The sequence below is a fragment of the Dendrobium catenatum genome, unplaced genomic scaffold (genome assembly GCF_001605985.2).
Source record: "Dendrobium catenatum unplaced genomic scaffold, ASM160598v2 fragScaff_scaffold_370, whole genome shotgun sequence".
Classification (NCBI taxonomy): Eukaryota; Viridiplantae; Streptophyta; class Magnoliopsida; order Asparagales; family Orchidaceae; genus Dendrobium; species Dendrobium catenatum.
The window spans coordinates 5,593,671-5,617,479 of record NW_021318832.1 but is presented as its reverse complement, the minus strand read 5'-3'; the positions used below and the strand labels follow the sequence as shown (position 1 = coordinate 5,617,479).

The 23,809-nt window shown below is 33.6% G+C and overlaps 1 protein-coding gene across 1 annotated transcript in view; it reads left to right on the top strand.

Moving 5' to 3' along the window:
* Positions 1–23,809, top strand: part of LOC110095458 (tRNA ligase 1) — a 93,160-nt gene that overhangs the window by 2,234 nt on the left and 67,117 nt on the right. The window contains exons 3-15 of the mRNA XM_020821003.2: positions 1,291–1,341; positions 1,639–1,721; positions 1,806–1,905; positions 2,955–3,033; positions 4,642–4,765; positions 6,916–7,022; positions 7,165–7,293; positions 12,282–12,346; positions 12,429–12,590; positions 14,194–14,354; positions 14,451–14,482; positions 14,591–14,769; positions 17,295–17,374. Of these exons, the coding sequence (XP_020676662.1) occupies positions 1,291–1,341; positions 1,639–1,721; positions 1,806–1,905; positions 2,955–3,033; positions 4,642–4,765; positions 6,916–7,022; positions 7,165–7,293; positions 12,282–12,346; positions 12,429–12,590; positions 14,194–14,354; positions 14,451–14,482; positions 14,591–14,769; positions 17,295–17,374 (1,352 nt within the window). The remainder of the gene's footprint in view (positions 1–1,290; positions 1,342–1,638; positions 1,722–1,805; positions 1,906–2,954; positions 3,034–4,641; positions 4,766–6,915; positions 7,023–7,164; positions 7,294–12,281; positions 12,347–12,428; positions 12,591–14,193; positions 14,355–14,450; positions 14,483–14,590; positions 14,770–17,294; positions 17,375–23,809) is intronic.

The following is a 23,809-nucleotide window of genomic DNA, read 5'->3' as shown; positions in this document are numbered from 1 at the left end:
AACCATGCCGCCGGCTCCCCTTTGATCCTATCTATTTTGAATTTCAAATTCCTCTTGATTAAATCACTTTCCTAATTAGTCTTTCTCAATTTTGGAAAGTCAATTAAAGGGATTTAAACCTATTTTGAAAGTCAAAACCCTTTCCCTCTCATATTAAACCAAATAGGGAAGTTATTTTAAATTTAATAAAATCTGAAATTAAAATCAAATTTGATTAGAGTTTATTTATTAAACCATGGGCCCCACTTACTTAAACACCAAGCCCCTCCCTCCTCTCTATATGGCCGGCCACCCCACCCTCTCTCTCTCCCATCAAATTACCTTTAATTCCCCTTCCCTCCTAGTCTAATTTCAAATTTAAATTTAAGAATTTGAAATTAATCCTCTCTTCTTTTGAAAACCTGAAATTAAATTCAGGTTAATTCCCTCCCTCTACCTAGCCCACCCGCCCCTAGTCACCCTCACCCGAGCCCCAACCCGTCCACCCTCACAGCCCACTTCCTCCCGCTCCCTCTAGCTCACGACCAAGCCCCTCCCCTCGCCAAACCGCCACCTCCACCCCTCCTCTCCCCCTTGTTTCCATCGATGCTCCTTCATCTTCCGACAAAGATGCATGGCGGATCTAGAAGTTGATCACAGACTCATTCTCAATTCTCGCGGGGAGATTGATATCATTCGATCCCCCTTCTTTGATCCCGGATTAGGAGCCGAAGACACCGTCAAGGAATACGTGAACCGCATCCTTCCCCACTTAGCGGAGTTCATCGACGAACAAAGGTCTCTTGAAGAGTAGACAATCACCGGACGACAACTTGTTCCTCCACCTCCGACTTCTTCCCCGGCGACTAGTCCTCTCGGCATCACTTGTGTGATAGTGACATCCTTAAGTGTGCTTGCAATCCTCCTCCGCTAGCCTCCACTTTCAAGAGTTGAGTGAAGGATCTCTAGGTGAAGCTTCTAAATTTTAAACTTGAGCCTTTTGTTATATTTGTTATTTGCATTACCTATTAATCATTGGTTGTTATTTTGTAAGTCCTACTAATCACAAAGTGTAACATATTGCTATTGCTTAATCACTCATGTCTTCTTCTTAAACTTTCATTTGAGCAAACAAGAGTTTATTGGTAGTAAAGCAAAGTTTACCACTTCTATTAATATGTTAATTGCAATTCTTATCTATCGCATTTAGTATCACATCAACAGCTTGTGATATTCTTCAGTTTTTTCTTGTTTTATATTTTGCATTAATATGCATTGTGTTTTGTTTGTGGTTTGAAACTTGTCCTGCAGATTAGGGCAAGAATGATAGATATGGTCGCCCATGGCCTAGCTACAGTCGAGGTAACTACAATCTTTCTCTATCCTTGCATCCTATATAATGATTGCAACAGTTTGTTGATCATTGCCAAAGCGTTCTTGCGCTCCATTTGTCAAAGAATCCTGAACAATTTTTAGTCAAGAGACCTCTCATGTTGATTTAAGTTCCGTGCTTCTGCATGGGTTAATTAATGATCTTTGAGATTGACCAGCTGTCTAAAACTGGTTCTAGATCCTTGGAACAGATGCATCCTCTCACTATCCTAAACATTATTTCAAATGGCTTTCTTAGGGTGAGCAATATCAATTGATTTGTTTCAGGTATCACTTAAGCACTCTGGATCTCTATTTATGTATGCTGGTCATCTGGGTGGAGCATATGCAAAAAATAGCTTTGGAAACATGTACAATAGCTTGATATGTTTGTTCCAGATTTTTGCTGCACTGCAATTCAAAATTAGTAACTCGGTATGGTTTTTTTGATACAGATACACAGCAGTTGGTGTTTTTGTACTGGCTCGGATGTTCCAAGAGGCATGGGGTGCTGCGGCAATCGAAAAGCAAGCAGAGTTCAATGATTTTTTAGAGGTATGTGCATTTTCTAATCTTCACAAAAAATTTTCTTTATGGAAGTTAACACCATGCAAAAGTAGATCTCCACACAAAATCATGTCAAGTTTCACTCATTCTTAGCACTACGACAATAACAATCAACAAGGTGTGTTGGTATAATGTTGATTGAAAACATTTTTTAAGTTTTATTTATGACCATAAATATGATGCATATTTCATAATTTTAATTTATCGGATTATGAGCTTGACTATTAATACATGGTCTTGCTAGTCATAAATACTGCAGTTTCTTTTCTAAATGTTAGCTATTCTATCATCGATGGAGTGATGAGCTAGACTTACCGGATAGTTCAGGCATAAAATGATAGTTTTTTTCCTAGATCATGAGCGGTGACGTGTAAATACGTACATTTAACCATTGGGGAGTTGCATCACAGTATCCAAATATGGTTATTCTGTACATTGCTCTCCTTGATTCCCCATCTTGTGGCAAGGGCTGTCTAAATGCGTCAGATATTTTTTAAATATAGCAAGTTGCCCGAGTTTTATTGTTCTTGTTTTTGTTTTTTTTTATTTTATTTTTATTATTTTATTATTTTTTAATTTTTATTTTTCCCCGAGTTAGAAATATAGATGACCATTAATTCATAAATTTTTCAACATAATTGGTAGTTTGAATTAGAGGCAGTACAAAATGTATCAATTGTTTGTCCCTCTTTAATTTATCCTCTTTATAGCTGTTATCATTTATGGATGCATATTCTAGTTTTTTTTATGCTTCAGTTTTTTCTTGGATATTGGAGGTGGCATAAATTTTGTTCTTTCTGTATCTCATTGGAACTAGTCAGGATGTAATGTCATCGATGTTCTAACTACCTACGTATTTGCTTCATATATATATATTTCAGATTCTATGCATGAATTTTGCTAGAATTTCATGAATATGAAATTCCATGTGATTTTGATTTTGTATTTTCTATGCTCAAAGAGTACATTAGTTTTAGTTACCTTTTTAGTCAAATATTTATAAAACATCTGATCCTTGTGCTTCTTTGATTTACAAGAAAAATCGTATGTGTATATCAATGGAATTAGTTACTGCAGTATTGGGGGACCACGGTCAACGGCCAATTGATGACTATGGTATGTTGATTTTTCAGCTTTTGAGATTATTTGTTATACATATGTGGCTTAAGACTATGGTATGTTGATTTTTTAGCTTTTGAGATTATTTGTTATACATATGTGACTTAAGAAATAACTAATTTTTGATCTGCTGTGCATATTGGTGTCTGACAAACTACTAGTTATCATTATACTCATATGATACTAAAGAATGTTTTATTTAATTAAAAGAATTCTTCTTTAACTGTTATATAGGATACATACTTGAAATTTTATCCAGTTATATTCAAATTTCTTGTTTTTTCTCACATATAATAGACGTCTTCAACTATTTTAAAAGTCATTATACAACCAGATTTTTTGCAACCATTTAAAGGAATAAAGGCTATTTTCTCATAGTAGAGTTTCTTGACCTTCATTTACTCTGGAATGGATTGAAATAAAAAATGCCCCTTTACGTCATCCAATTTAGGAGCCCCATAATGTTTTAGTGATTACCAGTTTAAGTAAAAATTAGCTCATTCACATTAGATTGATCGGAATATAAGTAAATCTTTAATTGGTGTGGTAGTTATGGACGTTTGCGGTATCAAATTTTAATCCTTTATCTGTAGTGGAAAGATGAACGTCGCATCCTAAGGCCATAAATGTAAACTAATCCACCATTGCTATGCGGTATGTTCTGATACTTTTGTATATATGCTGTTCATGTGTCAAATAATCTGTTTTGAGTGTGTGCGCATATATATATATATAATTATTTTCATTTCTCTCTTGCTGTAATAAAATATTATTGTACTAATTCCAGTACAACTCCTGGTCAAAGAAGACTACGTGGAGTTATCCTTGCATCAATAAAAAGCATTATGTGGACAAAACTCAGTCAACGTACTCTTAAAGACGTCATTAATTCTTACCAGCATCTAAGATGCACATCTAACTATTGTCCAAGTCTTGGCATAGCTCCCTTTGCACAATTTCTAGGAACTTAGGCCTATGATGCGTCTACATGTAAATAAATGCACATAAAGGCCTAATGTAATGGTTGAATACACATTTTCTTGCTCTCCACATGTTTTCTAGTAGTATTTGAGTCTATATGCAGCAATTGGAAACATACTAAAATATTTTTCAATTGTCTAATATTAGTATGACATGGCATCATCCTTTTTTGATTCTATCCTTTTATTTGATTTTGTGCTTCGTTTTTTGATTTTTATCATCACTCATAATAACTAGTTGCAATGTTGCAACATCCAAATTATTACAAATATTGGATGGCTGTGCTTCTATCTTGCTGTCATATTCTTCTGTCCAGTTTTATTTCTAATTTTTGCTTTTATCTTTTATTAATTTTTTTGAAACATTTAGTATTTCTTATTATCTTTTATTTTGAAAAAAATTATGCTGATCAGAACTTGGACAGTTGGTTCTTATGTTCATGAATTAAGTGAATTTAGTCTTCCTACCTCCATAGCTTAATTACTGATTTAATTTAAAGACCCATGTAGGGATGATTATGAATTTTAGATCACCTTTGATTGATTGAACACATTTGAAATCTTTATGGTTCCTTGTCTTTCGCTCTTCAACGTACAATTGTTGTTCATTGTTTTTTTTGGGCAGTTGTTGTTACAGCTGTAACTGAATTGGGAGACGGCAAACCAAATTTTTTCTCCACCTCCAAAGTTATTGCATTTTGCCGCATGTGGCGCTTACCAACAAATCATGTTTGGCTTTTCTCTTCAAGGTGAATACTGAATTTTTCCTGGTTAAGTGCCTCAATATTTGCATTATTGAAGTTGAGGAATCAACAAATTTTTGGTATTGGAACCGGATATTTGTATGGGAAATTGTTTCTCAAAGCAAAGAACATGTGTAGTGAGAGGTTCCACAGTATCCGGATTAAGCCATTGGGTGTTTGCAATGACTGGTTTGTGCATGCATTTATTTGTTTTTGCTTGTGTATGCAACACGCGCTTTGTATGACTTTGTGCCTGTTATGGTGTGGTTGCTGGTGCACATAAGTCTACATGCGTGGGTGTATAGGCTCAAGTATGATCACACAATATGAGTTAGTCGATGGATGCATGTGCACGCGTGTTTGAAGTATGTAAGTGGCATCTATGTTGTTTTGCACATGTATATGAATCTAAGTAGGCCTGTTTATGTGCAAATTTCTGCAACTGCCTGTCAAATGTGTATCTTCATCTAAATTAATTATAATTGCACTTTAAGGCTATATGTAATTCTTTCCTTACAATTGGTTTTTAAACCTAGATCTTCAAAATTAGAAAACATGTAGACATGTGATCGAATTTTTTTTATGAGGTCTATTATATTCAAATAGGATGTTCTTATTTTTGTAAAATGTCACATCATGTGATTAAAAGTTCCGTTGTGAGCTGAATTTTTTAGCGAGATTTATGCACATACCACCAAGACAAAATTGTTACCCATCCAGAAAAGATGAACTAAACCATGTATTTGTATGTGCCACAATCAAATAGTTGAGAAAAAAAAAAAAAAAACAGCGGATTGGGGTTTTATTGTGAATTGCAATATTTGGGTGACAATTAAAAAATAGAAGCTAGAAGGTGTTAGTTTGGTAAATGAGAAAAAAAATCCAAAACAGTCCTCCAACTATTAGGGAGTATCAATTTAGTATCAAAATATCTCATTATTTCAATTTGGTCTCTTGAATAATGAAAATTGATCCCAAATAATGCTGAAGTTGAAACTCTCAGTTAAAGTTAGTACCTAAAGTTAAAGTTGAGGGTGTTTTTAGATAGTGCAAGCATGTGTGAAATTTCATTTCTTGTATTGCTAGTGTGATGTCACTTATATGATTACATAAAATTACAAGTTTGTGATTTAATATATTTGAGTGGAATAAATGATATTGTGATAAAATATTTTATTCTTTATATTAATTTATACATATTATGTATTTATTATTTTTTATATTTATGCACTTCATAATGAATTATTAATTAATTAAATAATTATAAAAATGATTAAACATAATTAATTATATATAATTAAATTTAATTAGAAATTATATTACTTATTAAATTAATACCTTTTAATTAATTTATATTAATTTATTAAAATAAATTTAAAGTTTTAGTTAGTTATTTTGTTTAATTAATGCAAATAATATTAATAATTTTAAGATTCCAAATCCTCATCTTCTCCCCCTCCCCCAAATTGCCAAAACCTTAGACAACAAAGAAACTAGGAAGTCATGGGGAGACAAGGCATTGGTGGGAGTAGTGGCATGCGAAGAAGAAGAAGATCAAAACCCTTAATGATCAATAAGCTAGGGAGTTGTGATGGGAGCTTGGTGGAGAAGATATTGGGGGGAACAACACCATATGAAGCAAAAGAGGAGTTCACGAGGCTTGCATATTTATTAAATCAGCCCAATGCTATGGTAAATTCGGGATTTAAGACAAAATGTAATAGAAACATTATTTAAGCTTTTGTAGGACTTAAAAAGAAATATTAATTCTAAGTTATAACTTTTTTTGAAATATCCTCTTATAATATCGTAGCCAACTTCTCACTTATGTTCCATCATATTAAATGAGAGATCATTTTTAAATCAATTTTCAATAGTCAAGAGATTACATTGGAATACTGTGATATTCTGGGACTAAATTGTCCGCTTATTAATAGTTGAGAGATTATTTTGAGCTTTTTTTCTTTGTAAATAGTCATGATTTGAGGGGTTCATATGAAATCATATCATATCTTTATTATTTTTGGCTCATATGTACTTTGTCTTTTTTTCTACTCCTAGTTTTTGTCTAAATGCTCCTAGTTTCCTAAAAGTTAATTCTTACTATTTTTCTTTAATGCTTTCTTCCTGATCCCTTGTCTGGTTTCTCCTTGAAGAAAATCTGTCACCTCCTTCTTTGCTGCCTATGATGCATTATGTGAAGAGGGAACTGCCACTCCAGTCTGTCAGGCTCTTGACGAAATTGCTGACATATCTATTCCGGGTAAATAAAAGGATAGGCTTTCGTTTTTATAAGATTGACAAATGCTTAAGCTGCTGAAGTGACATAGCTGATTCTGCAACAGAGATGAAGCTTCTCTTACCTTTTTTAATATTCATGAAGGTGTTTGTTGTTTAACTTACAGGATCAAAAAATCATATAAAAGTTCAGGGTGAAATATTGGAGGGCCTGGTTGCTCGTGTGGTGAGTCATGATAGCTCCGAACAGATGAACAAAGTTCTAAAAGAGTTCCCCCCTCCGCCCGTAGATGGATGTAAGTTTTTTTTTTTTGAACTAGAAAAATATTTCTTTCGATTTTGAAAGCAACTATGCTAATTTATATTATTATGAAACTGTTATGGTGCTTATGTTTAGATGTGGTGAGGGATGTATTCCCAACTCCCGCACTTTAATTGTTCACTTGCCACAAAAATGAAAAAGAAATGTATAGAAATGATCTTGTGATAAATTAATCTGACGTCTGTCCCTTGGTTGCTTAAGAATGCTTACGGATATTCTATTATAATCATTTTTTCATGATCATTTTATTATCATTTCTTGAGTCTATCTTTGAATTGCTGATCACCAAATCGTTCTGTTCTTGATGTCAACATGGCATTATCCTTTATTTGCAATGATAAATTTCTAGATGCAACAAAGAGTTTTTATTTGCCACGGAAGAAGTGGGCGACAAAGAGTTTCAAATGTTTTGTGGGGCTTCTATCCTATTAATCTTATATCAAAAAAGCACTGAAGTTACCCAATATTAGGAAGTATTTGACGGATAGAGCTTACATGCTTTGTGTTCTAGTGCAATGCATGCCCTTGCAACTTAACTTTGACTTAGAAAGGTCGTCATCTCTATTTAGGCTCAGCTCACATGTGTAGTGGCCTGGAAACCTTAATTTATCTTGTTTGTTCATTTTGGTGAAATGGAATTTTGCTCTCTGAATTTTGATTCAAACTTATGCTAGATTTGTAGTAAGGGTCTGCATGTCTCGCTTTGATGTTAGCCTTAAGATAGAGCATAAAAAGAAGGTGACTCTATATATATAACTTGGATCTAAAGAATGCCCAATTTGCGCCCAAATAATTTTCATTTCTCATTAGTGAATTATGATATAAGCCATCAATCCCTATTAATAGAAGTAATATTTCTAAGAAAAGACTAAATAATTTAAATTCAATTCCAATCTTAATAAACCATTCAAATTCAAACCTATTATCATAAAAAAGTATAATTTAACCTAATAAAATAATTCTAGTTAAATAAAAATTGAACAAAATTAATGATAGGCTTAACAGTCCTGAAAATTGGTTTGGTTCAACTCTCCTGTACCTTGGTTTGCCAACTTCTAATCGACGGACCTATGACCAATTGGGCTTTTGCAGGTTGATTTGGACTATTTAGTGGGCCGCATTGCAATAGTTTCCCTAAAGTGCAACGAACTCTCCTCTAGAGAGTTAATATCAATGTAGTTAACCTATATATCATGTGCTAGCTTTTATAGTTCATCCTTATCATCCTTTTATCATTTGAGGAAGGATTGTGTTTCCAGCTTGCAATAAATTTGTTCCCAACTTTTTTTAAGTATCATTTAATATGAAATGATACTTTTAAAATCCAAGTAGGTCGGTCCAATTGAAGTACTTGGCTCTGTATTAGCAACAACTATATTAGAAATCCATCTTGCAGAATATTTAGTTGGTTATTCTTGAAGTTCTTATCTTCCTTGATAAGACAATAAATCTTAGTGCTGAAAGCATAAGTTTTAAACATATCAGGAGATAAATTCAAAACATAAGCATTTGAATTTTCTTACTTGGAAGTGGCCACAAACTCTTGCATTTAATTTTTTTTTTTAGTTTCTACAAAGTATTTGGGATTATAGTATTATTTTTCTATATACCTAAGAATCCATATTTACAAGTCTGATATAACATCAAATTGGATAGTGTAGGTTTACATCCTGGACTAAATCACCGAAGGAGATGCCACAGGAACAACATGATGAGCAACATAATTAGCTCCTTCTATAGAAAGTACTTTATTCATAGGCATGCAAGTACAAACTCAACTATTACTCTATTAGATTACCACTCAAAATTCTTAGGGATGCTTTGATTTAAGTTGAATTAAATTCAACTTGAATCATTCCTATGTAACACTCTTTGTTTAGTTCATTCTTTGACTCCCATAGAGGTTTCCAAATGACCTCCCAAGTGTTTCAAGTGAGCATCAATGATCGTTAGAATCAAATCCTAGGTCCCTTGGTCTATTTGCTTAAGCCAAGATCAACAAATAGCTCTCAACTTTTTGTATCAGATTCCAATCATAGTATTTCATATTTGCTTAACTCAAATTAAGCAAATGAAGCTTTCATTGTTAAAGACTATAGTTCTAGGAACCTCTTTTGATTTATAGCCCCAAAATTATAGATCATTTCTCTAACTTTCAATGGTATTTGCTTGATTTAATTAAATAAATACATTGATTTCTATGGACCTAAAAGTTAGAATTTTCTAGTACTATTAGCCTAGAAGTTGTAGGTCAAATCCTAGTCTCCCTAGCCTAAAAGCTATAGAAAATTCCATAAATCTTTTGCCTTCAAACTAGATACCAATAATCTTAATTTTGTTGCATTTACTTGAACCTAACTCTAGTAAATACTCCATCATGTTATGCAACATAAAAATTACATATAATCCATCTCTTTTAGCCTAAAAAACTTTATGTCATCAACTGTTTTCTTAACTCCCAAAACTAGTATAACACTTGTCTTCATTTACTTGGACCTAAAATTAAGTGAATGAATTCATCATCTTACTTTAGACAAAATCCTGGTAACCACCATTTGACCCAAATCAAATAGAAATCCTTTCTTCCTATTTGGCCTCAAAGCCAAAGATTAGTTACTGAATCCAAACTCATAGATGACTTTCCTTAGTCCTCAAAGCCAAAGATTAAGCTTCAAAAGCTGTAGACCAAATCCCATCTTTTCAAGCTTAGCCCAAATAAGCAAGTATTTTTCTCATTTTGTCTTAAAACCAAGACCCATCTACATGACCCATTCAAGTAAGTGAACTTTCATATCTAAATCCAAACTCTAGATTATCTCATTTAGCCAAAATAAGTGAGTCATCTCATTTATCATAATTAAATTAAATTAAGTTTTTAGGTCTCTTTAGAAGTAGTTATCTTGAAATTCAGCTCACCCAATTTGGTCAATTTTACATAGCAGTGAAACCCTTACGCAAATTTGCTTTACTCAAGTAAGCAAACTTCTCTCTCTCTCTCTCTCTCTCTCTCTCTCTCTCTCTCTCTCTTTGATGTGAATCATGTAGGAGTTGCTTGCGGAAATTAAGATGATAATTAAATAAAGCATTACCACCACAAAGTTATCACCAATAAAATAAAGGATTAAATAAATTCTAAGTAGTCAATTTGCTTAGGCGAAGATGTGCTTTGAAGTAACCAAACAATTCAAACAACATCCAATGATAAAAGAAATACTTAAATGCTCATAACAAAATCCTACGCTTAATAATGAGAAAATTCACCTCGAGCACCTTCTCACTCATTCACTCTTGGCTTTAGCGGTGGAGAAAGAACCATACAAGGATGGAGAGCACCACTACGGAGAAGGAGACGAAGGAGACGGGAAAGGGGAGGGGAAGAGGTAGGGTGTAGGAGGTGAGGTGGAAAGAAGAAAACAAGAAAAAAATAAGATAAGACCAAGAGCTCACCTATGTGGGCTGTTGGGTATTCCGGTTGGAGCCTCTCCTAGGTCTCCTCTCTTTCTCTCAAGCTCTCAAACAAGAAGAAGAAGAATGAAAATCTCAAAAATTTTATTAATCAAACATTAACCTCATACAAAGTAGAAGACCTCTCTATATAGGTCTCATCAAAAGAAAATAACATGACTTAAATGCCCAAAGGGCTACAACAATGACTAAACATCCATGAGGGCAAAATAGTAAACTGAAAAATTGAAATTAAAAGATACATGGAAAACATAAAAAAATATAAGCTCCTAATTGTAGCCGTCGATCTACGATTCCTTCGCCGGTAGACCCGCCTAAAATGTTTGTCGATGACCTCATCACTCTTAGTCTAAGACTAAGGGAATTTATTAGAATTTTATAAAATTTATTTGATTTCTTTGATATATGTTGGTCATCAAAAGAGAAACATAATATTAAGTTAAGTGTTAGAAAATGAGGATGCTTAGGTGGATGAGTGGATTTACTCTTAAAGACAGGATACAAAGCGAGCATATATGTGAAAAGGTTAGAGTATCTCCTGTGGCAGATAAGATTAGAGAGAGTAGCCTTAGATGGTTTGGGCATATAAAATGGCTGCCTTCCGATGACCTGGTTAGGAGAGTAGATGTATTATATTTGGTTTATGTTAAGAAAGGTAGAGGTAGACCTAAGAAGACTTGGTTAGAAAATATTAGAAATGACATTTATTTATTAGATTTAAATGAGAATTTGACTTTTAACAAGGCACAATAGAGAAAAAAGATTCATGTAGCTGACCCCACATACTGGGATAAAGGCTTAATAGTTGTTTTTGTTGGTTTCTTTTGATGCAATAGTGTACTATTTCACCCCAAAAAGTGAAACGTTTATGTTATTGGACCTCATCACATCTTGAATGATAGGCTTGTCTAAAAGCAGTGGTTTTCTATAGGTTTTTTATAACCGTATAAAAATATAGAAAATATTTAAAATTCAAATAAAGTTTTAGGCCACAAATAATTTAAAGTGAAATCACCTTAAGAATAAAATTAAATCTCTTTCTTTTCAACAATAAAACACCTCATTGAATAATGGTGTGACAATCATATGAGCGAGAACACGCTAGATGTACAACTAAGTTATCTTTGGACTGAGCTTTTCCTTTTTTGTGTGTGCGATTGTGATGTTTTGTGTGAAATGTTTGATGGATTGTCTGTATTACCATATTTACATTTAGGTGTTAGGATATAGATATCTATTTTCGCATTAAGGTGGCCATACCTAAAAGGGGCAAACAAATAAAAAATTTATCCTTTAGGCTTTAATAACATTTTCTTGCAGGCGCCACTTGTTAACAGTTTGTGCCATATTTTTTGATTTTATTGATAGAATTTAGATGATGGAATCAACTTGCGTTATAGATTTTCCTATAAAAAATAGCTGGGTGCTCTTATGGCGTTAAATGTATGATTGTCTGTTCTAATATTTTGACTGCCTAGAAAATATTTATTATTGCAGCCAGCCACGTATTGGGACCAAACTTGCGTGAAGTCTGTGCTGCTAATAGGGCTGACGAGAAGCAGGTAGCATTCAGTATTTGGCTCATTCCTTCGATTATTAAAATTTGGGAAGTGAAGTTATCAACATAGTTTTAATAATTTGTAGCAAATAAAAGCACTGCTTCAAAGTGCTGGAGTTTCAATGTGTCCAGACCAGTCTGATTGGTTTGGCGATGGTGTTGGTGCTCATTCTAGAAGTGCCGATCGATTTGTTCTTTCTAAGTTCTTACAAGCTCATCCTGCGGACTATTCTACGATTAAGTTACAGGTAAAATACACTGCTTTAAATTGTTTTATTTTTGATCATCTGATTATCATAAATGGCATTTTAAGGCCAACAGCCTACCTTTAAGATGTTTATAGGAATCTTATTGAACATGTCGTCAGGCTACCGTTTGTATCAAATACTTTTTTCTGGAATTAACATTATTCTTGTTAATCTAATGGACACTCATACTGGTTATGCTAACAAGTGAAACCTTTCTCCCCTTTTCTCCTTACTAGCATGAATGGTATAGTACCAAATCCAAATGTATCTACCTTAATTTATGATATAATTTGAGACATATAAAGTTCTCAAGCCTTTTAGTTATTTTATTTTATTTTTAATTAATAAGCTCTGCAATACATTATTACTTGTTTTTTTAATCAATACTATTTTAATTTGTTTATGAGGAAAATATTCGAACTCAAGTGCATGAAAAATGTGCAATGTAGGTTAAAATGGAAACTGAAATTTCTAATAAATCAAAGACTTTGCTTGAACAGTCTTAAAATTCATGAGATGCACCAGAAAATTTAAATCTTAAATAGACGGTGGGATCCAATAAATAAAAAAGAGTGGTCTACAAAGGCTACAAATAATTGCCTTTTTGAGTCGAGAAATTATGATGGAGAAACTGGCATTGGATGTCCTAAATTCCAATAATGTTTGAGTCATATCCAGTTCAGTAAAAAACATGAAGGAAATTTGGCTTATTTGGATTTAAAACATAGATAATATTATTACAAATGTGTAGTAGTGAATGATATTACAAAATTTCGGGTTCATGTTATTTATTATGTTTTCTTGTAAAATGATTGATCAAAAACTATAAAAAGATAACGAATGATATAATGCTAACTGTTTGAATTATAACTATATTAAAAAGTATTTTTCCGCAGAAGTTTTTAAAAAGATGGAAATGTTGCTGTGATTTGTTAACTGTTTGAATTATATAACTATTTAATTGGAGAATCAAAATGCTTTGATGCAAAATTAAGAACGAATGGCTCGGTCATTTCTTGATAAAGTTTCATATAAGTGACCGTCTCAAAGGTTAACTTTTGTCATTGGTAGAATGATTACGGGTGGTAGGCCCCCCTCACCTTGTCAGCGAGAGAGAATTTATTTATGTTCATTTTGGTATCTTTGCATAGAAACTGATGGGTAATACTGCTTAGGGATACTGGCTATAAGGGTATAATTGGCATTGATGAGACAACATGCAGATAAGGGTGATAACATTGACATAACTTTAAGTAGGTACGTCAGTAGAAGGGTTCCCTTATGTCTGTTGACCTTGCTTTTGCCTCAGACCCTTGGGTCGAAGGAGTTGACTTGGTCAAATTGACCAAGCCAGACCCCAAGATCACCTCTCTTGCATTCAATGGGTCAAACCAGGTCTGCTGAGCCCAAACCCAGGCCCTGGGTCAACCTAGTTGACCAGATCAATATGGGTTGCTTGGCATAGTGGGTGTATTTCTTTTAATAATCTTGATTCTTTTTCTTTAATGCTTTGGCAATCCCGCTTGACTGGTTGCTATTTGACGTATTACTCATTTGTTTTGTAATATTTAATTACCATGGCAATCTTTTTACTTTGTCATAGGAAATGATACGCTTGATGAGGCAAAAGCATTTTCCTGCTGCATTTAAGTGTTATTATAACTTACACAAAATCGATTCCATAACAAATGACCATCTTTACTATAAGATGGTCATCCATGTGCATAGCGACTCTGCCTTTCGAAGATATCAGGAGGAAATGAGGTTTTTTGATGATTTGTGTAGTTTGAACTATCTTTTTTGTTACTCCTTGGAAGTAATTTTATGTAAAGTTTTCATTGAACAAAATACTGTTTACAGGCGGAACCGAGAGTTGTGGCCCCTTTATAGAGGTATCATACCTCTCTGCTGATCTTTATTTTTGTGTTCACATAGACATCCCCTTGTTCTAACCCATTTATTTTTTCCTAAATTCTGATTATTTTATCTTTCTCTGGTAGGATTTTTCATCGACATTGATTTATTTAAAGTACAGAAGGATAAGGCTTCTGAACTTGCAAAAGAGAGCAATGCTCTGCTAAGCAATTTGAGTATTAGCTGCTCCTCAAAAATAGAGAAAGATGGTCTTGCTGATGATGATGCAAATTTGATGATCAAATTGAAATTTCTTACATATAAGGTATGGGCTGAATTAGTAATTTCTTCTTTCCTCTGATATACATTTGCGATTGAGTAAACTATTTCCTCTACTGCATTTAATTACATTTTTTCTATAGAATTATCTATGTCAAATGAAATACTTTGTTTCACATATTCCATCTTACCACTTATTTTTATCATTTTGCATCCTATTATCTGCATCAACTATTTGCTAATTAGCAAGAAAAGCAATTTTTTTTTTGTTCTGTTTGAGAACTTTTGGAACAGCAGTGTGCCTTTTGGAATGAAAAGTCTTGATTGTTAAGTGGGAGATTTTGTAAACATTTCTAACTATGGAGGATACATTGATGTTGCCACGAAAACAGAAGCATAATTCCAAGTAGATAGCTAGAGGCTTTTTATTAACTTTGAAAAAGAAAAAAAGAGATTAGTGTAGTTTTGGTCACCCAAAATTGTGAGCTCGCACACTCTTAACAATTTGTGAACTCACTTGACGCATCATGAAGTGACACTATCATTCTTAAGCTATTTTTCAAAATCCTAGCATATATTTGCCTTTTGCAAATACAAAGATGAACTCTCAGATGATTAAATGAGGTTGTTGATTGGAAAATATTAGGGTGTCAATTATTGATCAGACCCGATAAATCAAACTAAATGCCACTTAGAAAATCTGTGTTCGAGTCGATCCATTTAACAAACGGGTCAGGTTCGGATTCCAATTTATGACCCATTTGAAAAATTGGGTCAGGTTCGAGTTAGTCTGCTAACTTGATTTTGACCCGGATCTGACACGAGTTCCGGCTGCTCACCCATCTTCCCGCATCCGCACAAGCTCTGCTGCATTCACACCGCACCCACACAGGAGGGCAGCTGCGCTTGCACCTCGCAAGAACCCGCGGTCACACCCCGCATCAACGCTAGCACCCCGCAAGCCTGTTGCACGTGCTCGCGCCCGGCCCTAGCCCGTGTGGTTTGCACCCTCCCCCTTGCCCTCGCCCGCATGGCCTGCACCCTTGCTCGCCTGCAGTTTGCTCACAACTCTGGTTAGCAGGTTGGGTTGGGTTAACTCGGTAACCTAGTGGGTCGGGTATAGGTCTAAATTCTTGACCCATTTACCTAATTGGGCGGGTTCGAGTTGGATGAGTTGAAGGTAGGTCAATTTCGGGTTGGACCCAAACCTACCCAAAAACTCATTTTGACACCCTAGAAAATATAATTAAATGGGAGTGGTGAGTGGTTAGTGGTGGTTGAACAGTTCAGTCTCAATGCATTGGATACTTTCTCATTATGTCCTTCATTGAAGGAAACTCTGCCTTAAGTTTGATATCTAGCAATGCTCCTCATCATGGAAGTCAAATGATATTTCATGAAATAATGAAGCATCCATTTTCTTTATGCGCATTCTTTTTGGTGCTAGATTTGTCACATTGCTTGAAGCAGGAACGTTAAATACCTACGTGTAGTAGCCAATTGATTAAATCACATGTGCCTGTCATACATTTCCATTTGAAATGCCAATGGAACACATTAAATTTCAGAATTGAAAGAATCGTTAGTCTCCACCATGATGTAATACTACATAATTCTGCATACTGAAGTATTAAAATACTGCGTTTTATGCCTTTACCTTGATTTGGGAGTAGTTTTAAATAAGAAGACATTATTAGCTGTCAACTTCATTACTTACCTCAACCACTAGTTCCTCTAGCCCTCTCATTAATCTTTTCCTTGATCATTCGGTTTGAACATCCTTTTTTTATTCCAACTTTCTAAGAAGACGCAGAAACAAATCGGAAATGGCCTTTTCAGATTGATAATGGTTGATACTGGTCTGAAACAAACGTTTTTTCCTTGTATATATTTCTGATTTTGGCAGATGGGGATTCCAATTTCACATGTATATACCATTTTGGAATTACATATTATTTTTGTGTGATTTCCCCTGCAAGTACTTTTCCCTTAACCATAAGAAATGTGAGCAGACTGCAGTACTTCCGCCATTGCTACTGCACCTCCACCATTGCCATTGTGCCTACTGCTGATTGTTGCTTTCCTCAACCACCAACCGTCCGCCTCCGTGGGTGGCCACTGCTGCCATTCATTGTCACTGTTGACCACCATCATCGTTGAGCTTTACACTACATTCATTTTATTTCAAATTAAATAAAAAAGTAGTCATCTACATCTGTTTTATATTCATCAAAATAACTCAAAATATTTCAAATATATTTTCAGTTTACACTGTATTCTTGTTTATTGTGCATTCCTTTTCAACAAACCAAATGACTCTTAAATGTTGTGCTCAAAATATATTTGTGAAGCATTTATGAGTAAGTTACAAAGTTGAGGACACGAAATGGTTCTAAACTATTCCTGAAAACAGCTGGTTTATTTGCGTATTGCTTGACCATCATCTAACTTCATTATTTCTTTCTTTCAATATTATTTTGTAAATATAACATGATTTTATTTTGTTGGATATTGGAAAATAATTATGATGATTTATATTTTTAGCACTTGTAATTTGCTTATTAAATGCAGATTCGCACTTTTTTGATCCGCAATGGTTTGTCTATACTTTTCAAAGATGGCCCATCAGCTTACAAGACATACTACTTAAGGTATGCGTTTTATCGTTCATGTTTTGTTAGTAATAATATACCAACATGATGCAATTTTACCCTCAATTTAGGACAGTTTACATTAAGGTATTTAAGAATTTGTTTAAGCATTCGTAGTGATGGCAAAAATATGTTGATCTGTTAAGCTTGGCTTAGTTCTTTTGCAAAATGTGTCTACCACTTTAAAGGGCTTTCTCAAATTTGGGTATGTTTGACTGTTTATAAATGGAGGAAGTGATATATGCAGCTTTGGAAATGGAAGTGAAGAAAATCACTTTTAAAATGAAGATTTTCTCTTTTTTTCTCTCTATTATTTATTGTGTAGGAAGACGAAGTGTCTGATTAATTTAATAAAGTTTCTATTATATACACACACACATAACAAATATGCATACTATGTAATTTATAAATATATAGCACTTGATATATTTATTTTCTATGTTAAAATGAATGCTGTTGCCCCTATCGAAAGGATAAGAGTAAAAGTGATTGATCATTCATTCTTCCTACTCTTTTTGGTGAACTTCTCTATTTTCACCGTAGCCTCGGGGGGCTTTCTGTAGTGTTTATAATATTTTTTTTTGATGTGTAATTTCTTATTGTTGTAATTGCACCATAGATTACTTTTGAAAGTAGTTTTTTTTTTCGTTATTTTGGACAAGAATGGCAGTAAGTCTATTATCTTGGTGTTTCGCAGTTGTCATGACAAATGTTTTGGAGATTAGAGCATTGAGCATTGCTATTATTTTTCCTTTTTCGACTTGTTTGAGAGAAAATACGTCATTTAGTAATGGTTGATTTTGTCTACTTAAGAATTTTGATACAAATGTGGTCAAAGTCATTATTGAGTCCTACAAAGAACTCAAACATCTTTTTTCTTTCTAAAAATTGCTTGAGAATTACTGCATCATTGCTGCATGTCATCTCAAAATTTTAGTAATATTCTAGTTTAAGCCAATAAACCTTCATTGCATTAAAGTACTCAATAAGAGGAATATTACTTTTGATCTCGTAGATGAGAGAAAAATCCTTTACTTTTGAGCATGTTTGTTTGATGACATCCTGAACTTCTTTTGCCGTGGAGAGGAACATAAATATCACATTGATTTTAGGTTTTATGACATTTCGCAATCATGCCATAATCATGATTTTAGGCTTTATGACATTTCCCAATCATGTCATAATCATAGAATCTGCTTCACTTAAAGTATGAACTTTGGGTACATTGGCTTTGGAGGAGGATCCACAAAGTGATGGATATTCTCTTTCCTTTTAGAAAGTCTTCACAATTTTGGGTCACTTCATATTATTTCTCTCATTTAAGTGATATGAGGCATTTGGAGTTCTCTCGTAGTCTTGCTTTCACCATTCATGATGCTTGATTCCTCGGAAGGGAAGTAAAAAATAAGCCGGCATGATAAATGGATGAAGAATTCTTATCAGAAGGATATAGAAAATCGAGGAAGAAGAGGTGTCACATGGATTGCAATCTAAGGGCTAGAAGAAGATCGATCCAAGGTTTGAACCTTTATCTTACACAACGATCCCAATCAAGATTTGTTGACTTATGGTTCTCACGATCATTTGTAAGTCTTGTGCAATTTATTGGTGATTCCGAGAAATGTAATCCGATTTGTGAGTCTTACAACCTTGTGTTATAAGAAAGGTGCTCAATTGATAGGTCTTTCAGCCATATCCTTAAGGCAAATCTGCCTCATAAGTTGGTCTTACTATCTTGCTTTGTTGGCAAGGTGGCCCAAGTTTAGGTTGTTTGATTTTGAATTTTAATGTAGCACATTTTTGTGCTTACACTATGACTCTCCTTCAATTGAGAGATAACAAGATTGATCTTTTGATTTTTACCTGTTTGCTTGATCAACTGAGTTGGCATTATAATAATTTAGAACTTGAGAGGGCATTTTGATGATTTATTATCATTTGGATTACTTTATTGTTCTCTTGGATCTTCCCAAGGATCAATTAGAACCCTCAAGCTGAGCTAAGCTCATTTAGCATTTGAGATTGTACTTGTACACATTTTGATGCATTCGACATGTCCATCAAATTTCCAACACCATTATTGACTCTTTTGCATTTTTTGTGGACACTAAGCATGTCCATATTGTATGTTTTCCCTTGAACAATTTCCAAATTATTTTGAGTTATAACATGCTTTTTAGGGCAAATTAAAAAATTCAAAGTATTGTATGAAATTTGTTTAATCATATGTTCTTCAGCAGGGGGTCGATGTGTTGCACTTGGAGTGAATGGATCGATAAAACTCTTTTTTTTTATCGATTTCGTGCCAAAGTGCTTCTCATTTTTTGTGTTAGAGGCTCTTTGTTTGTCTATAGAATTGAATTCATTAAAATCTAGGGGGATTTACATACATACCACTTTATATTATGTAATTTACATATCTAACACAAAAAACTTTAATATTTTATGCCTAGTACTCACAGATCAAATATGGGTGCAAAGAATGAAATAATAAAGTTTATAGGGTGATAGGCATGAAATATCAAAGTTTTGGGTGTTAGATATGTAAATAGCATGTTATAAAGTGGTATGTATGTAAATTCCCCTAAATTCTAATAAAAAATTCAAAGGAGCCATAAGTTTGTAGCTTAATTTTATGTGGCCTCTGTGCATTTGATCAAGCCTAGTGTTCTATTTTAGTAAACTTGTATTGCCAATTAAATGTTCAAGGAAGTTCAACACAAACTTTGTTCCACCAATAATCTTGAAATTATAATTGATTGTATTATTTTTTGAACTATATGTTGCGGAATCATAAATTGCTAACGATTGTTGTAAAGTTGATATTTGGGGTGGGGGTTCAAAATTCTCCTACTCAAATCACAAGAGAAGGTAATATTGTAAGGATCAAACATACAAATTCAATACACAACCTATGTATACATTTGTAGGAGAACCAATCTTCCTATTGGAAGCAAGCTAATACATGAGTGTCTATGTTTCAACCACTATTTTTAAGTTTCTACACTCAGTTATGATTTCACACCATTAATAATCAATTGATTCAATCCTACGGAAGAGAAACTAAGATGTAGGTTTAAGAATTAAGCTATGTGAGCTATACACTAAAGTTCAAGTTACTAATCTTCTTTACTAAAGGTGCTGGTTAATTAATCCTATTACACCAAAACAAAAAAATGCAAACTCAAGTAATATTTTGGTGAGATATATGTTCTATGCCAAATATGGGAGCGTGCCAATATACTGGCACAAGAAAAATGATCTATGTACAAACTTAGCATAATAACAAACGACATTCACCATATTAATTATAAAGTGCAAATAATCGAGATAATTGCTTGCAACCAAAGAACAACACAATATCTGTGTGCTTTTGGCAACCCTTAGGCCTATATTCATGCCCATCCAACACCCACTCATATTAGGATTTCTACTACTTCGAAATTATAATTTCCTCCTTCACGATGGAGAAGCCTTAGACTTAGGGCTGCAAGCGAACCAAACGTTCGACGAGCTACTCATTATTTGGTTCGATTAAAGCTCGTTTGTGATCGTTTAATTAACTTAACAAACAAACTTGAACAATATTTTAAATTCTCGATTCTTAAATAAACAAACTTGAACACTAATGCGCTCGACTCATTTATGTTCGCGAACAACATCATTTGAAGTTCGTGAACAAGCTCGACATTAAGCTCGATAAAAGCTCGATTCATGTTCGATTTTGAACTCGTGAATAAGCTCGACAAAAATAATTAATATTTGATTATAGAATTAATAAATATAAATAATATAAATATTTTATATTTATTATAAGATAATGATATAATTATTGTTAAATAATAAAATTTAAAGTAAATAATATTATATTATATGCTAATTTAATATTTTTATTAAGTTTAACGGAATGATATCAAGGTCCAAAAAAAGAGGCAGGCCGGCGGCAAACTCATAATTTATTTCTTTGTTGGCTCGTTATCTTATATTCCCGAGGACCCGAGCCCTAATTTTTCTTCCTAAACGCGCGGGCTAACGGAGGCAGAAAATTCTGTAAAGATGGGATTTGCTTATAAATCATTGCCTTTGTTACATAGACAATTGCTTTTATTATAAATGTGTTTGTTCATAGAAATGTTCATGAACGTGTTTGTTTGATAGTTAAAAAAAATTCATTAAATATGTTCTCGAACATGCTCGATGTAATCGTTTGTTAGGAAGCTCGATAAAGCTTGTTTGTTATGTTAATGAACATCTAAAAGTAGAGCTAGTTTATAGCTTGTTAATGTTTGTTTGTTTAAAGCTCGATAAGCACTAAACGAACAAACATGAATCAAACATGAACACTCATTAATTTAAATGAACCAAACATGAACACAAAAATTAAAGCTCGAACAAACATGAACCAAACTTGAACAATCTGATATTAAATGAGCACAAACATGAACACTCACATACTTGGCTCGGCTCGGTTCGTTTGCAGCCCTAGTTAGACTCTCTTCATTTATGTACTAGAGTACCCAAATACACCTAACTTTAAAAGAGAGCATCTAAACACGCCTTACCTTAACAGGCTTTGGCAACCCACTCTAAAAAAAAGAGTAAAACACCATGTCATGTCAAAGTTCTTTTGAACTTTAATGGAGACATAATGATTACTCTTAAATTTACCAAGTTTAATTTCTACTTAGTGATAAAAAAGATCTATGAGAGAAAATATGATTTACAAATACCTAGAGATTAAGGGAGTGAAGTTACCAAATGATTAACCAAAACAAGGAAGAAAAGCTTTGGTGAACTATTTAAGAATCTTCTTAAATTTTCACTCAAAGTATAACATTTATGCTCTCATAATTCAATACTCTCCTAATTTTCCTTTAACAAATTTTACTGTATATTAACCTTAAAACTCCACAAAAGCAATAGAAAAGTCCTCAAAAACCTCCCCAAAGTTTTGTCGAAACGGCTAATCAACCATTCCAATGGCTAGTCAAACTAGTCTTTTCATTGCTATAAACAATACACTGAACCCCTTGGTCGCTCTACTTTCCTCTTGAAATGCATGCCGTGGGCTTCAATGCAGTGGAAGTTTATATAAATAGTTGAAACTTATTTTACTTTTAAGATAATGAGTATAAATTTAAAGTATATGTTAGTGTACATTCAAATTGGGAGATTAATGTCTTAATTAGCATAATTAAATACATTAGGAAAAATTCAATATATATAAAATTAAATATTTAGAATTAAATAAGTATAAATGCAATCAACATTCATAATAATTAGCCAATTAATGATATCATCACCAAATGTATTAATGATTATGTTAAATATCAAATACACAAAAATAGGAATAAATTAAAAATCACCTCAAGCAGTTTTCTAAAAATTATAAGTTAAATTTTTTATATTTGAAAATAGGTTTTGAATAATTATAACAAAAGTTACTAGTGTTCATTATCCTCGATGTTATTGATAAAATTAAGCTCAATCGAATATAATGAATTTAACAACTCAAAAGCTATGCTATAACCAAATGACTTGGACTTCATAATCTTCATGACTTCAATCCTTCAACACTCCTCCAAGTAATCAAATTCTTAGTTAGCTAAGTGATCAAGGTTGATGTGATGACATCACACAAGATCTATTATCATCATATTAAATCGTGAGATGCTGATAAGAAACACTTGAAATTAAGTACTTCCTATTCACCTTTACAGCAAATCTCCACGAAATACTGCTGTCCGGAGCAGTAAAACAGTAATAACAGCGGAAAAACTGTAGAAAACTGAGAGAAATGCGTAGGAAAAACTTGTATTTTACTAGTAGAAGAAGAAAACATCAAAGATACAATTGATCCTCAATTCGAGAGGAGGATCGATCTCTCCCAAATCTCTAGACGCCGCTAGAGCCCAAAGAAAACCTAAATCTACGAGATCTCAAATTTCAGCCAAATTCAAGATGCCCAAACCCTAGGAAAAAGATCTATTTAATGCATACAAATCAAAAGGAATTCCCTAAACAGTCCCTACATTCAAATTTCTCTCTGAAACCCCCCTAAAATCCTTCCTAAAACGCTCTATATGAGCGGTCGGGCCGCTTGTTCTGGCGGAATCTCCGCCTGTTTTTTGATTTCGCCCCTGAACCGGTCCCGCCTGGATCGGCTGGACCGGTCCAGTGGACCGGTCTAACAGATGCACATAAGTACATATCAAACAAGATAAAAATGAACTGCACATCTTTCTATTATTTGTTGGTTTTCTCATGTGAAGGATGCTATGAGGTCCACCTTAATAAATGCCATAATGGGGAGGGTCATGATTTATGCTATAGGAAATGACTATCATGCTCACTCTGGTAGATGTTGTATTGGGAATGAGATTCTATGAAGGTTTGAGATTCGTTTGCAAACATGCAACAATTTACTATGAATTT